This window comes from Tetrao urogallus (genome assembly GCF_951394365.1).
Source record: "Tetrao urogallus genome assembly, chromosome: 2".
Taxonomy (NCBI): domain Eukaryota; kingdom Metazoa; phylum Chordata; class Aves; order Galliformes; family Phasianidae; genus Tetrao; species Tetrao urogallus.
Window position 1 is genome coordinate 19,145,040 of NC_136814.1, and position 16,296 is coordinate 19,161,335.

The following is a 16,296-nucleotide window of genomic DNA, read 5'->3' on the forward strand; positions in this document are numbered from 1 at the left end:
TTGTATGTTGAAAAGTTGAAATTCTGACTGTCTTTCCTACAAGATTGAACAGATGCATCTTATGAGATTTCATTCTACTCCTGTAAATCAGAGATAATGACTGCTGTTCTCACTGTTGTTTTTTACATTTCCTGGCTTTTTGCATGTTTGCTTTTCTTTATAGTACTGTCTATCCAAGATTATAGCCAAATGCTGAGCTCCAAGGTGCTCAAAGTTCTGAACATTGATGCTGTTGCGGGAATCACCCTATGTGGAGTCAAGGAGTACCTCAAGCCAATTATGAAATGAGGATACAGTAGTGCTCTGACTCACAATGATTGTTCTGAGAACAGCAGACAGAATCCAAGAGAATAACTTTTCATGAATTCTGCAGGATATATATTAGTAGGATGCATTCGAAGGATCAGATTCTTGGATTTTGATTATTCAATTTGGTTTAGACATATGGTAAGAAGCAAAGTGCTGGAAAGCGGCCTTAACTTGGAACAAGATAATCATAGAATCATAAAATCATAGATTTATAGACCTCAAAGATCATCAGCCTCCAACTGCCCTGCTGCAGGCAGGGCCACCAATATCCATATCTAATACTATCCCGGGCTGCCCAGGGACCCTCTGATCATATCTGTGGACCTCCCCTGGACCCTCTCCAACAGCTCTCTGTCTTTCTTGTATTGGGGGCCCCAGACCTGGTCTCCAGATGCGACCTCACAAGAGCAGAATAGAGAGGGACAATCACCTTCCTGTCCCTGCTGGCCACCCCTCTTCTAATGGAGCCCAGGATACCGTTTGCTTTCCTAGCTGCAAGAGCACACAGGTGGCTCATGTAAAGCTTTTCATCCACCAGGATAACTCAAGCTAAGGGTTCAGGTGAAGCATCTGAATAGATCCATGAGGTTACAGTAGCAGTAATAATTACACAGGAGCCATGTCATTGGCCAGAGACTGCTAGAGTGCAACACAGTTTTCCAACAACCCTTATCCCTGACATGGCTCATGTAGAAATCACTAGTGTAAAACGCAAACTCTTACAGATCACCTAATAATTCTCCTACAATAGAGCCAATTCTAGCTGCCACATTATGTTGGCTTTACATTGCTTAGGGAAATATCCTACCTCATGTATATTAGAAACTTCTCTTACAAAGCATACTAGTAACTATGGTGTTTAAATTTTTTTAAACATTTAATAAGGCTGATAGAACAGGTCCCTGTTCCACAAGGATACTATTCTGTGTTAGAAAATATGCTTGTGTACTTTCTTTTTTACTCTAATCAAAAAGAAAAAAATAACAAGCAAATTCCTTTCAAAATTGTTACAGTCTAAAGAAAAGTTTAAAAAACCACACATACATTATCTCAAATATAATTGCTGCCAGATTAAGTTGAGTTAAAGTGAAATTCAAATAAATTTCAGTGTAGGAAGGGATGGAAAAACACAAAGAGTGTACTTTTGCAGTATTACAAAGACAGTTTTTCTGTGAAACTACAGGACACACTGGCCTCAGAAGAATGTGAAAGGAAATGGGTTGACTTCACAGAAAAGTCACGTGTGTAGAAAAGTCTTGCTCACTTTCTAAGGGTCTGAGATTTTCAGGCCATCTCTTCCTTATGGTAGAAAGCAAGTTAGACTTTTTTCTGTGGTCTGTTACCTCTGTTGTCCCAAATAGGTCACTTCTGCCAGTTCTTGAACAAAGAGGAAGAATTTACATCTACTGTAAATCAATGAAAAACCTAGCATTATACTAATGCTCCAACATTTATTTTATAAACTTGAGCTTGAAGTGCATCTACACGTCATTATATGACTGAATGAAATACTTCTGCAACTTCACCTAATCTTAGCTGATGGCAATCACTATCCAGCAAAATTTACTGAAACTGTTGGTTGTGCTTTGTGCTTTTATCCACACTGCCTGAATTAAGCTTTTAGCCTAATTCATTTAGCTCTGCTTCTGGTGACAGAGGTGGAAGCTATACAATTTATATAACCAACAACTATGGTCTGCTCTAATGGTTACACAATACAGCGTGAAAATGTAAGTGATGTTGACTACAGCCCAGTTTCTACCACTCCAACATAACTAAAATTGTGGTGTAATACAAGTGCTGTTTTTCCTAGGCTAGGCAAGGCCATCACAATCAGAAATATTTCAGCTTGATATTTGATTAATGCTGGCAGTACTCTATGAGTGATTTCCACTCAACATCTAATTATTTAATTATTTCCCATTATTAATGGAAGGAAACAATTCAAAACAAACAGCCAGAATGACTGTTTTTGCAGGAAGCTCATAATCATCAATTCATACATGTAGAAGTCTTCCTAAAATTATATTACTCTGGCCTGTTGAACTTGAAAGGCATATTTTATCCCAATCAATGCATAAAAGTAAAATTATCCATAACTAAGGCATGTTTCTCTGCTGTACAGTTCAGCTGTAATGATCCCCACACACAGCACTTGCACATCAATTATGATAATCATAATCACGGTCGTTAAGCTGAATGTTCATTATTATCAGGATGCTGGTGACAGCAGATTCAATCATGAGGTGCAATGGGCAGGCAGTCACAGTCCCACCCAAGTTTCTGCAGACAGCGTTGTGCCACATTAAATCTATGATGTGTTCCACATCCCACTCCATTCCAAAAGCTGTAGACGGTAAAGGTCAACTTTATGTTCTGTGCAATATGCTTAGGTTCTCTAAATTAATTCCTTGCAGTACTGGATATTTTTATGCTTTGTAGATAATAAAATTCTGTTTAGGGCCAAAATGCCTCTGCAAATAATGAAACAACGATGCAGTTGTACTGTAATTCACCTCTAATAAGGCATGAGAGGAAAGAATATTTCAGCAAAGAATGTCTTCAAACATCACGTCCCGAATTTTCCAAATAACAAAACATTTAATGCTGTCATTTAAGCCAGTTTTCTAAAATGCATACACAAACCTAACTCCAATACCAATTAAAAGCTGTAAGCTATCATTTCTGCTTCAGTAAATATGAACATATGTGAGTGTTTTGACAACTGAAAGATTATAGTTAGTGTATTTGATCCCCTGACTGTCCAGCTATTTTGGGACCTATCACTGTAGATTAAACTCACAGTGACTGGTAGTATTTTTTTTTATATATTGGTATTTCTCACACATAAATCAAAAGTGTTCCAAGGTATTTAGACATATATTGTTTCAACTTAAAAAGTATGCATGCATTTTTATTTTATAGTAGTATACAACTGGATAAGAACATACTCATCCCCCACTAGAAGTACATTATTATTTACACTTCTTAGCTTTTTTGTTTTTTTATTGGAGAACAGAACTAGTTTTCCCTTAACATAGTAAGTTTTTTGAAAGCTACGTGGAAGTATTCCAGATGAAGTATTACAAGGCACTATTTTTCATTGTTGCTCATTTTGCTTCTGTAGTAATTACATAATTTGCATACTAATTCCGTAACTTGAATTAAAATGCTTATATATACGTGAAAATCTAAAGGAAATACAACCAGGACATGCACATGGACACAGAGAAAAGCTTTTTAACATATACTTTTTAAAAAGGCAGTTAGTATCAAATAATACTGCAGCAGATCACAGGGGTTATTGACCCACTAACCACAGAACTGCCTTCCTGGAAGAAATTACACCATAGTTTTTCTCATCAGCAATGATAAGTAAGATTTATCTAGGATACTACTATAAAAAGTGGAATACACATCCTGGCAGTTATCAGTTATTCAGGCTGTAATAATGCATTAACATAAATATCATCTCATGGAAACCCCCCAAAATGGCTGTATTAAACAGATGAATTGTTAAGCAAAACTCTGAAATGAAGATTAATTTTGATTTACAATTAGAGTCGGAAGGCTGTTTGTCATGTTGAGTTAATGCATACAGCTATACATCTCCAGAGATTTAGGTTGAAATATACCCAAGATCAAAAGTCAGTTTAGTGATATCAGATAAGTTCAATCATTTATATAATACAAATTATATACATATATATATATCTTATAGGATATACAATATAGCAACTTTCACATTTTTTGATACTGTCATTTCAGTCTGCTGAACTGACTAAGACTGCTGGTCTAAGAACTGCTAAGGACTGGAAGAGGGAGAATCCTTACACTGTAAGATAAGTATGACCAACAAATCTTTATACTGTTTTACATATATATATCATGCTCATGAAGTTGGACTCCAATCAAGTCCATCCTCCACTAATTGCTTTTGAAAGATAAATTAATCTTTTTACTTGAATGTTGATTTTCATGTTTTTATTTGCAATGCAGTTTAGCTATTTCTGTATAGTAAAGTATCAAAATGTTACCATGATCTTTTTTTAAAAACTTAACACTTTGAGAAAAAATATGATTAAAAATATTACTTCTCAAACTAAATTTAATTGAAACTTATTACATATATATATATATACAAGATAAGTTAGTTCCAAGGAAGTAAGTAATCACATCTTAAAAACTCTCAAAACTACTTAGGTTGAAAGTGACCTCTTCAGATCACCTATTCCATCCCCTTGCTCAAACAATACCTGCTAGAGCTGGTGGCCCAGGACTGTATCCTTTAGGGTTTTGAATATCTTCCATGAAATGAAGGAAATTTCAAAACCTCCAATGGGCAACGTTTTCTAGTGTTTGACCACCCTCACAGCACAGACTCACTAGACAGGAATTTGGTTCCATCTTCCTCATTCCTTCCCACTAGGTATTTAAGTAAGTGAGACACCCCTGATAATCTCCAAACTGAAGAGTTCCAGCTCTCTTAGACTCTTGTTGTATAAAAGATATTCCACTTCCTTTATCATCTTTGAGGTCTTACGCTAGAACTGCTCTGCCAAATCCATATCTTTCTCATACTGGGATATTATAATTTGATTATGATATCTATGAAAAAATAGTAATACAAACACAACTACAAATTCATGTTAGAACACTGTTTTGGCTCACTTACATCCTTTTTCATTAATTCTACACTATTGTAATATTATAACAGTGTATTCCTTTTTCATATAGTTTCAGAGAGTGTGCTTGGTTTTGCAGAAGTTGACACGATTAAAAAAAAATAAATCCTTTCTTAGTTTTTGTACAAACCTACTGTGAAGACTCAGAAGTTCTGAACCTTTGGTTTCCTAATGCTGCTAAGAATCTGAAAAACGCTAAGAAGAAATTGTTCTGTTTTCCTTTTTCTGTATCGTGCTTGGTGAATGATGGAACTTTGCAGACTTTTGAAATCTCATAGTGTATTAGGTTTCAACCACTGAAAATAGTTTACGTAACATTGAAAGTTCTGAGGATACTATTTCCTACAGCACAAAACTGGAAATATATGAGATGTTTCTGACTAAGAAGCCAGTTTAATGAAAACATCTTAAAAACAATTTTTCATTCACTTGTACTATTTTTTGAAGAATATATGCAACAAAATAGTTTTGGTCTATTTCTTTCCATAATTTTCTGAAGGTTTGTCTTCACATATAAGAGTAAATAAATGCAATATATCTTAAATGAGGAAAGACAGAAACAGCAAAACTTTACAAAACTGATATAATTGGATATGTACTTAAGCATGCTCCTAAATCCTCATGTAGTTGATGTGAGACGTTTTGAATTTCCTCAAATTTAACTTTCCAGAGTGTTGAGAAAGCTTGATATCACAATAGCTCAGTGTGATTTTATAACATGCTTGTTATAATAAGAAAGATTGGATTTGATTATCTCAGGATTAGGTCCCATCACATAAAATAACTTTCTAAAAAAAATCAGCCTTTCTTTAACTTTTGCAGTGACTTACCTTGCCTGCTATCCACTTTTTAGGCTGTACCTCTCGGAAATGCTTAATTCCGTAAGTTTCTTTGCCAATTTTTTCTGATGCATGAATTGACAGGTCATACTTCTCATTTTCATGATATGAAGAAAATGGCAAAAATCTGAAATTTAAGAATATTTAAGAATTACTACGTAGTACTCTGAATGCCACAGGATTTATGTAAATCAAATATCAGCAAATCAGGATATTGACATGCATTCCTAATATTTCCCACTCTACTTTCTTGATGCAGCACTTTCTCCCCTCCACAAGTAATGTGAAAAAGATTACTAAAGTATTTCTTATAACTACTTTTTAAAACCGAAATTGGAGCAAAGAGCTAAAGAGCTTCAACAGCATATGACTAGTATTACTAGATTCTTACTTTGTTACTTTGGCTGTATCTGTCCTATTAAAGGATGTGGACAAGGAGGAAATGAACAAGGTTCAATTTGCAGTGATTTGCTTGTTGATACAGGCAATGCAGTCCATGCCACAAGCCAGTGGAAGGCACAAACCATGCACAAGTTGAGGGTTCATTTTTAGAGAACCTTGCATTTGTCTTACAAGTAGTCCAAAAGACTCACAACACAACTTCAATCTGATCATTCCATCAGGATGGAAATACTTCAAGATGTCAGCAATTTAAGTATAAACCAAATCTAAATTGCACCAGAAAGAACCCCTTCTATGTATCAAAACAGAAAATGAATCCTTTGGCAGCTGTTAAACAAAGTAAAATAGACTGCAGTCTAGTTTATCAGAATGAAAAGTAAAGATAATACTACTGATATTCACATGTTGGCAGAACACAAAGTAAATCACTGGTTTCTCTTAAATTTGCAAATTGTGTGGTTTACTCTGAAGTGATCAGTATTTCCTGATTAGTGATCTCTTGGAGCTTGATTCTGTCATCTCTGATCATACTAAGGGTGAACTCCCTTCTTGCATGCTGCCACCATAGACTGAAACTTCAGCTACCCGCCTGGACATATAAGAGGTTTGCAGATATCCCTAATCCCACAGACAAGTGTTCAGGGTTGGACCCACAGTAAACTCTGTGAAGGAAGGTAAAGGACCCTTCATTTCTAAAAGATCTGAAAGAGATCCTACAGATATATTTTAGTTTCACCTCTCTATTTTAGTTTGCAAGAAAGAAAGCAAACAGGTACATTTTCATAGAAAGGAAAATCTCATGAAGGAAGTTCTTCATTACTGGTATTGCAAAAAAAGCAAGGAGTGTCCTTCACAAGTGCAGAAGAATTATTATAAAGTTAGAAATACCTGTTTCAGGAGCTTAAAACATTGCTTTAACTGCCACATGTGTAGTTAATTAAAACCTTTTCAGTAATTGAAAGCATTTCAGATCTAGAGTCCCTAAGAGAGTTAGATATTCTATTTATTTATTTGTTTGTTTATGAAGAAAGGGATAATAAAAACTTTATTTCTGTCTCTTAGCTGATACAAACTCAGAAAATTATTTCATTTCACTAAATAATCCATCAGCAACTGTTTGGGTGGGCTTGTTTTTTTTGTTGTTGTTGTAGTTGTTTTAAATTCCACTTCATAAAAAATAAACTATTTTGCAATTTTACCAGTTATAGCAATTTACTCTATCAAGTACCACATGTAAAGTTAGCATGAGAAAAACACTGAGTTAGCAGACTTCTAAATTATACAAATCTGTAGTAGCATGTGTATACTCATGGGAAAGGACACTCTCACATAAGACAGATTATGGTACTTGTAATGCTAATTTGCACATGGGATGGACATCACAAGCACACAAAAATTAATGTGGCCCCAATGTCCCAGAGAATACATCGAAGGTGCTGTGAGCCGGCTGCTCCACTTGCAGTTTTTATCACTTCTGAATTGCATTTTAATAGTACATTTTTCTTTTGTTCAGACATGAAAGAAAATTGGCTTTCTCAGGGGATTGGATAGCTGAGAAGACAAGGCTAGCAGTTCAGGGATTTGCCTATATATGCATAGAATTTAGTTGAGCCATAACATTCATAATTCAACATGAATACTGCATCTGTAAAATTTATACACAAAATGGAAAAAAAAAATGGAGAAGAGTAGAAGATAAAGTAAAGAAAAGCAATGATTCTAGCTTTCCCTGTAACATTTCCAATCTGGACGGCTTGACTGCACTTTGAACTTTTTTTTTTTTTTTGTGTGTCAGACCAGTACTCAGGGTACACCACTAGGGTTGCTCTGAAAATAATGTCTCCTATGATCTTGGTCCACAATGTCAGAGACAGATATTGATGGTATGACAGTATAAGTTGAACCTTCCCACCAACATTCCATTACATTTTGTTTCCATGTGACAGATGGCAGCAGAGGAGCAATCCGACAAAATGGCATCTGACCTGCAAGTGCATATCAAACAAAGGGGTATGACTGAATTCCTCCACATGGAAGAAATGGCACCCATTGACATTCATCAATGCTTGCTGGATTTTTATGGAGACCAAACAGTGGATGTGAGCTCAATGAGGTGATGGGTGGTGTGCTTCAGCAGTGGAAACAGTAACATGAAAGACAAGCTGTGTTCCAGATGGCCATGCACAGCTGCCACATCATGAAATGAAGAGTGCCTTGATCAGCTCATCCACACGAATCAGGAGATGACATAGGAACTATGTGCAGAGCTGAATATCAGCTTCAAAGCATTGGAAACGATGGTCGCATCATTGGAATATCACAAAATATAGGAGGCATTCTTTTCAGATCAAACTCTGTATGCCGTGATTCCAAACAAATATCTATACAGACATTTTAACATTTCAGGACTGTGAGTACACAACTAACTGTATACTCTACATGCAACTTAGTACAAATATAATCTTCCATATTCTACTGCATATCTTCTCTAAGATCATTGATTGGGGTAAGTGCCACACAGCCCAGAATGTATGTCTGTGGTTGAGACAAAACTTAAAGCAACTATGAATTTTTTAACACTGAACAATAAAAGAACACTAAAATTGAAATGAAAGAACATTAAAAATATAATGGGATATGATGGCATGAAGCAGTAATTTTATTTATTTATTTTTTTGCTATATAATCACTTCTTGCTCATTAATAAGCAATGTTTAGAGTCTAAATGTCACTTACATATCATTCTTTCATAAATAGCAGCCTGAATATAAATATAATAATATATATAAATATAAATAATAGCCTGAATGGAGATTACCACTGTTTCATCTTTGAATGTGGTAGAAACAAAGTTGCAATGTTTGACTGTAAAAATTTCAGGTCAGAGCTATGTGAGCTGATGCTGACAGGAACAAGGATCTAGCTACAAGAAAAGATGTTTGCAAATTCAGTGCCTGTTTAAATCAAGCAAAAATCATTCTATGTGAATAAGTAAATAAAATAACATTAAAACATTTTTGTATATGTGTTTAGTAGATAACCAAATTAATGAGTCATATGGAAGTCATTATAGCCCTGCAACCAATAATAATAGTAAAATAGCAATAGCTCTGTCATAAAATTCAGTAATGGCATTCTGATCTACAGCTCTACATATACACCTAACACAGCTATTCCCCAACTTTGTGCTTTGAATGTGATAGAAGAGAGCGATGGAAGGAGAAGAAAATTAAATCCAGACAGTGGTATAATAACATTATGACCTGCCCAGGTTAAGACCACAGTAGTTTATACCATAAAAAGTTCACTCGAGTAGGATTCTCATATCTGGATTTCAGCTTTTGTTACTTCAGTGCAAATTCAGAAGTTCTTGAAGGGTAAAAATGACAGGAATAGAAGTAGCAGGATGAAAGAAGAATTCAATTTCACGTTGATTTCATATTATGCCACAAGGCATAGTCAGCATAAGCTGAGCCTTTCTAAAACTTCATGATTTAACAAGAGGTGAGTTTTCTCCGAAGAAGCAAATAAAAAAAGGAAAAATGATTTCATTTTGTCCATTGCAAAAGCTTAAATGAGATGTACCAATAAATACAGTCAAGACAGGGTGAAAAAAGGGGAACCAAAAGGAGAAACTACTCAGGTTTTACAAATAGCAGTATTATATAAACAAAAACTGGGAGAGGACCAGGACCACAGCTGGCACTGTCAGTGGTATCAAAGGCCAGTTACAAATTTTCCAGGACCACAATCTGTTGGACTGAATTAGCAAGAAAAAAGACATAGAAGACATAGAAGCCTTCAAAGAGTAGATAGTCCTAGACTTGACAGTAGTTAGTGAGATATATTTACATTTCAAAAGATAGCTTAAATATCTGTTAATAAAACTTGCATTTTCCGTCTCTTCATTCATTCTATTCTGTATCACTAGGCTGCCACTAATTTAATCTTTCTAATTCTTCTTTTCCATATATTTTGCTCCCTAATTCTCTTCCTGCATCTCTTCACCTATTATTTCCTCTGTCCACTCTGTCTCCTCTACCAATGTCTCTATTTTGACAGGAAAGATAAGAGGACTCTTAAATATCGAAGGCTGTCCAGTTAGTCTGACCAAGTTGAGAGAAGCAGCAGCAGATATGGACTCTGCTGCCTATGGCAATCCAAGAGAGAAAGCTTTCTGCGCAGCAGTGCAAACAACAGGGAGGATTTGTCAGAGAATGCTGTCACAGGACAAGAAGTAGCAGTTTTAAACTAGAGGGTAGGTGTGGATCAGAAATTAGGGACAAAATCTTCACTTGGAGAACTTGAGAACTTGGAACAGGCTGCTCAGAGAAGCTGCCTCATATTGCCTTGACCTAACTCAAATGAAAAGAAGCTTCCTCTGACTGTAATGGCCATGAACAATTAGCTCCAAACAAACCCTCCCCCCCCTACACCTCTTTTGTTTGCTTTTTTAAATGAAACATGTAATGAATTTCAAGCTTTCAGATTCAGCTTCTACCTGAAGCCAACACTCTTCATCTTTACATTTGGTGTACAAAGCAAAAAAAAAATGGTTTTCCACAGCAAAACAACGGCAGTGGAGCTGCCATTATGTAGTTCATAATGAGTGTGCATTAAAAATCAAAGTCTTTATGCAGCATATTTTACTTAGTGCATCTAAGATCAGCACAGTATTTTTGCAAGACAAGCCTATTTTGGATGCATTCTTACAAATCTTGTCTGTAGTTATGTGCTACATACATATGGATAATTTTTCAATAAACTATCTGCCATTTTTATCCTAACAGGAGAAAATCTAAGAGTCTTTTGTCTCTTTCTTTATTTAACCCGTGTCTGCAATACCGTACATGATGAAGTGACGAAGAAAAGCACTGTCTAGTTCCTGTAGGAAGAAAAAGAGATCTCTTCTGTAGCAAATTCCAGAACTTCTTAATTATACAGACTTATTAATCTGCATCCCCAGTGTTATAAAGTACTAGAACTTCATTAGAAAAATTAAGATGGAAAAATGAAGGCGCTACTTTGTAAATTTCCAGTGGAAATTAGCTGGAAGAAGCAGAGGAATACTGGATCAAAAGAGGGTAATCATGCTTAACTGTGCCCTAGAGCACCCGCATGTATAATACGATTTGCACAGTAACTACCTCTCCTATTACTGCTTGTTTGGAGTATTCTGTGTTAATGGGGTTAGCTAATTTAGTAGTTTAACTTAAAAAGACTCTGCTGATTAATAAATGTTGCACACTGTGCTAGTAATTAAAATAAATGGAAGAGTTACAAATAGAAGTTGAATTGTTAAGAAAACATTATCTGAAAATATATGATAATCCCTGTTTATCATAATACAATAACAGTCCGGAAAATATGCAGATTGCTGAAGTTGCAAAGCATGTGAAAAACAAAGCTTAATTTGAACAAAGTTTTCAAACGTGTTATATCTGCATGACACAAAACATAGTGGCCATTTTCACTCCAGCTATGTCAGAAAGACAGTAAAAGATCTTAAAAATATACAAATGAGAAGATTTTTTTTAAATCTTAAAATTTTATCAAACAAGAGCAACTTGCTTTCTTATATTTTATTACCTTTACTGCTGTGCACATTTTGAAACAGACGCCTTCAAGTACATCTTTTGAGCATATCACTGTAGCACGGAAGCACCTATGCTGGTTTTAAAAGAAAGCACCTTGCTAAAAACAAGTGCGAGCCACAATGTGCAAACATTGCACTCTGCTGCACACAAGTGAATCCATGTGTTCAGGATTGACGTGGCTGCCTCTAGTACAGCGCTGAGCACAGAGAGCCAGCAGCGAGGTGACTTGCCTGATGTCACACCAGCAGCCAACAATAAATCAGGAAGCCCCAGCCTTGGTTATCACTGGCTTATCCTTATTCTATCGCTACACTGCAATTCATTCTACTGTATGTGGACTTCATAAAGATATTTAATAGTATACTTTGGATCATGAGGCATATTATGAGAGACAGCTTTTGGCAAAATTAATGAAAATAATTTACGTTTTTGTTCTCTGGAAAATTAGGCCTGTGTACTGCTGCATATGACTGAGTAAAGAACTTTTCATGCTCAGTGATCTAAATATGCTGGATCCGGCAGTTGATGTCTCAAACTAGACACCAGTTTATTAAGTGGTCATCCCAAAGGAGTCCAATTGTCATTCCTATCCAAGTGGAGGGGGAAATCACTTCATTTGTATGAAAAATAGCACAATAAGGCAGTAACAGCTTCAATTACGCAAGAAAAAGGAATCGTCCTTATTAGGTTAGATTGCCCAGTTGCTCTTTCAGTACAAAATTGTAAAATCCAGCAGTTGCTATAAGCATTCACAAAATTTACTCATTTATTTTGCATTTGCACTGCTGCTGCCTACCTGAACCTCTCCCATAGCTTTCTCAATTATTTCTGCATTTATCAGAAGCAAGAAGTTTCTCAGAGCTTGAAACATTTAGAGACAAATGTATAAGCTGATTTCAGAGCTTGTTGTTTTGTTTTTTTTTTAAACAAAACATGGTGGGAATTCTGTATTGTCTGATATAAAACCTATAAAACACTAATATTCATTCTTGAAAAATACAGATCAAGGACTCTGTTTCTCCTTACATGCAAGCACAAACTTTCCCCACAGATGCCACACACTTCCTCTGCTCTTTCTCTCATTTTCTAAAATAGAAGAATGATAAACATAGGAAGCACTACCAGGAAGAAACACAGTCCCAAAGTACACAATTACATAGAAAGAGACAAGAAATTTGTCAATTCATAATAGACACTGCTGAGAAAAAGATTACTGTAGAATCTGAGTAACCCTTTGTTGACTCCTCCCTGGAGACCACCATACCACACAGCAGCTGCGGCATTACTAGTGAGTGTTAGGCCTGATGATGACCTGCAGCTCTGTCATCACCTTTTCAAGGTTACAGATGTGACCCTTGCATGGTTGGTTGAATCTGAAGCACAAACGGAACAATCACAGCCTGAAAATGTATAATCCACTATACATTTAGTGTGCATAAAGCTGAGAATTACTGCTTCTGTGCATTCAGGATGACACTAAATGCTTCTCTACCCATAAGGTAAATAAAGACCGCCGATCGATTCATATCTGTCAAAGTTGGCACATCCAGATTTGAACTGTACAAGTCTAAAGTCTTAATGATTCACTTAGCAAAAGGAACGAGAAAAATAAATATTTCAAGATAAGACTTGAAACTGGCCACATAATGACCACATAAAGTCATTATGTGAATCTTATCAAATAAAGACTGGAGACAATGTATTCATTCCCATAAGTGAAGGACTTAATTCCTCCTCATTTGGAATGCATAATCAAAATCTTCTCAGTGAAAAGAACATCTTAATTGAGAGAAAATCATTACTCAGTGTTTTCTGGATTTCAGTAAGATAAGTTAAAAAGAAAAATAAGTTTTAAAAAACTTAGTTCAAATCTAAACTGAGATTTGAAAATTAAGCTGCTTTTTCTCATTCTGAATAACAACAAACACAGGAAAGAACAGAAAACTGAGGTACACTTTTAGTTTTAAAGTTTTCCTATTGCGTTTTGTATAAAAGGAATGAAAACAACTATTTTTGTTGGCAAATAGAAAAAATAAAACAGAACAAAGAGATTTCTTTTTTAAGCTCCATCTCCTTTTAATATCACTATTAAAATATTCAATTAGGGAAAATATGAGAAAACATTTAACACTCAAAATTAAAAAGTGCAAACACATTTGATTCTAGCATACTAAAGTTCCTGTCCTTAAGCTAACATGTGCAATGTGAAGCTGAGAGCAAAGTATCACATCCTAGTGAATCAGTGGATCATATGCTGCTCACAAGAAAAACAAATTCCTTTCTGTCCAGAATTCTGGTATTCAAATATCAAAGGATTGCTAAGAGCAGGAATTCAACAGAAAAGCTGACAAAACATCATTTGTTTCTAGTTAACTATAAAGTCAGAACAGGTGAATTAATAGGTTTTATTATGATTGGACAAAAGTGTTCCATCACAAGAAGAAAGGAGCTGGAACTATTTTAGCAATAACCTTTAATCTTTTTGGATAGATGACGTCTGTATTTGGGATTGTATGGAAAACAAGCTGGTTTCCCTGGTGCTATTACAAATGCTATGGCTCAGAAAGCCAAACTGCTTCAAAAGTTATTACAGTATTTGAAAATCATGTTTAACACATGCAACATATGCTCCGTTTCCTTCCAAGTGAGTTTTGATAGTCTACTTGAAGAGAAAGCAAGTTTCATCGGCATGCAACAACATTTCTCTTCCCATAGTCCAGAAAATTCCTGAATGAGGACTGAAACAGTATGTGTTCCTTGGCAAAGTATGTACGGCAAAAAGGAATTTGCATTTGTTTGCTTATTCCCCATCTGTTGCATTCCGTAGTACTATTACAGCAAGATCTTCTATTGATTCATAGAGATGGAAGGCACATGTCACACAATTACAAGATAAGGTCTCTGCCCTGAAGAGTTTATAATCTAAGGACAAAGATTTAGAAGTACGTACAGAGAATATTTGCTAGTAAGCTGTCAGGTTTGACGTTTCATTTTGTCAGGCATGAAAGGCTTCCAAAAGCAACAGAACAAAGAAAACATTCTCATAACACTATAAGAAAAAAAACCAAAGAACTTACTCATTGTCATGTATACATTTTCTCCATTCCTCCCTTTTCATTTCCTCTCTGGCCTTCTCTAGTGGTGAACTGATTGATGCTGCCACTCGCAGTGTTGGTTCCAAAGGCTTGTAGCGTTGCCGCAATACTTCAGCAGTATCACGGAAAGGCCCCTGAAAGGTACAGGATAATGTAAGTGTTTTATTGTGGGGCTATAGTTCTTTTATTTCCTTCTTTTATTCGTGACACATCACTGATGAAAGAGGGCATAGAGTGCCTGGGAAGTGTAGCAAGACTTTTCTTCCAAAATAATTAAAGCAGTTCATTTTGATAGAGAGTTACAAATAACACAAAGGTTGATAACATGCTTTAAAGCCCCACAGAGAGAATGAGAAATGTGCAGCCTAGGTTTATTTAGCTTCTAATAAATATTTATTATTTTAAAATAATACATTAGAACTGATTAGGAGAGCTTATTTTTTTTCTTGGAAAAAATACTGGTGAAATAAAATCTGATATACAAGTTTTATTTTCATCTAGATTCTGCTTAAGCAGAAAGTCTTTTCCTTTTCATAGGATAAAGCACGTTTCACCTTAAAGAACATGCTATTTTCAATTTTTACTACAAAGCTATGTGGAAAGGAACTTAATACATAACTTAAAACATAATTCTTCTAATACAATTCAAACTAATGACCACCATAATGTAACTGTATAGTCAATTTTTTAAGTGTAATTCCACATTCATCTCACTAGTCTCAAAAAGAATAATAATCCTAAAAGCTCCAACTTATTTCATAAACGTGTGTGTATACATCTATAATATATACACATACATACACACACACATAGTCTAGAGAGAGAGAGTTTTTTTCCTCAGGTTACATTGCTTAATAAGTGATCATACCAGCATCTACCATTTAGCAGCAGAGATAAACAGCAGGAGAAAGTCCTTTCCTGCACTGTCAAAGTGACGTACACCATGCATTCCTTTCAGTACTAACCATTGTGAACTCACCTAGAGTACAATTAGTGCCATATTATGCTCAGAACAATTTAGTAGCATCTCTGGATTTAGAAGTGTTACTAATTATTTTTTATTTTATTTTCACCATTGCTGATCCTGCCAGGAACTAGCAAAACCTTTAGAAACTATGAGCAGACAAAGAATCCTAATCACAGTCTTTATTCTTTAAGATATTCTTCTTTAAATAGGTTATCACTAACAAGTCACAGCTGGAGTTACTGCAAGCACTGAGTGAAGACTGTGGGGCTAATAAAAAGAAATGATTCACGCCTCATTTATGTTCACTTATGTTTTACATTAATAGAAACCAATAATAGGAACCAGTTACCATAAAAGTCATGGACCGTAAATAACACAAATGGCAAATAAGTATCATCTAGT

General features: G+C 35.4%; 1 protein-coding gene across 1 annotated transcript in view; it reads right to left on the reverse strand.

The window, feature by feature from the left end:
• Positions 1–16,296, reverse strand: part of SPATA17 (spermatogenesis associated 17) — a gene marked incomplete at both ends in the record, with an annotated part of 89,061 nt that overhangs the window by 16,434 nt on the left and 56,331 nt on the right. The window contains 2 exons of the mRNA XM_079549968.1: positions 5,825–5,960; positions 14,910–15,061. Of these exons, the coding sequence (XP_079406094.1) occupies positions 5,825–5,960; positions 14,910–15,061 (288 nt within the window). The remainder of the gene's footprint in view (positions 1–5,824; positions 5,961–14,909; positions 15,062–16,296) is intronic.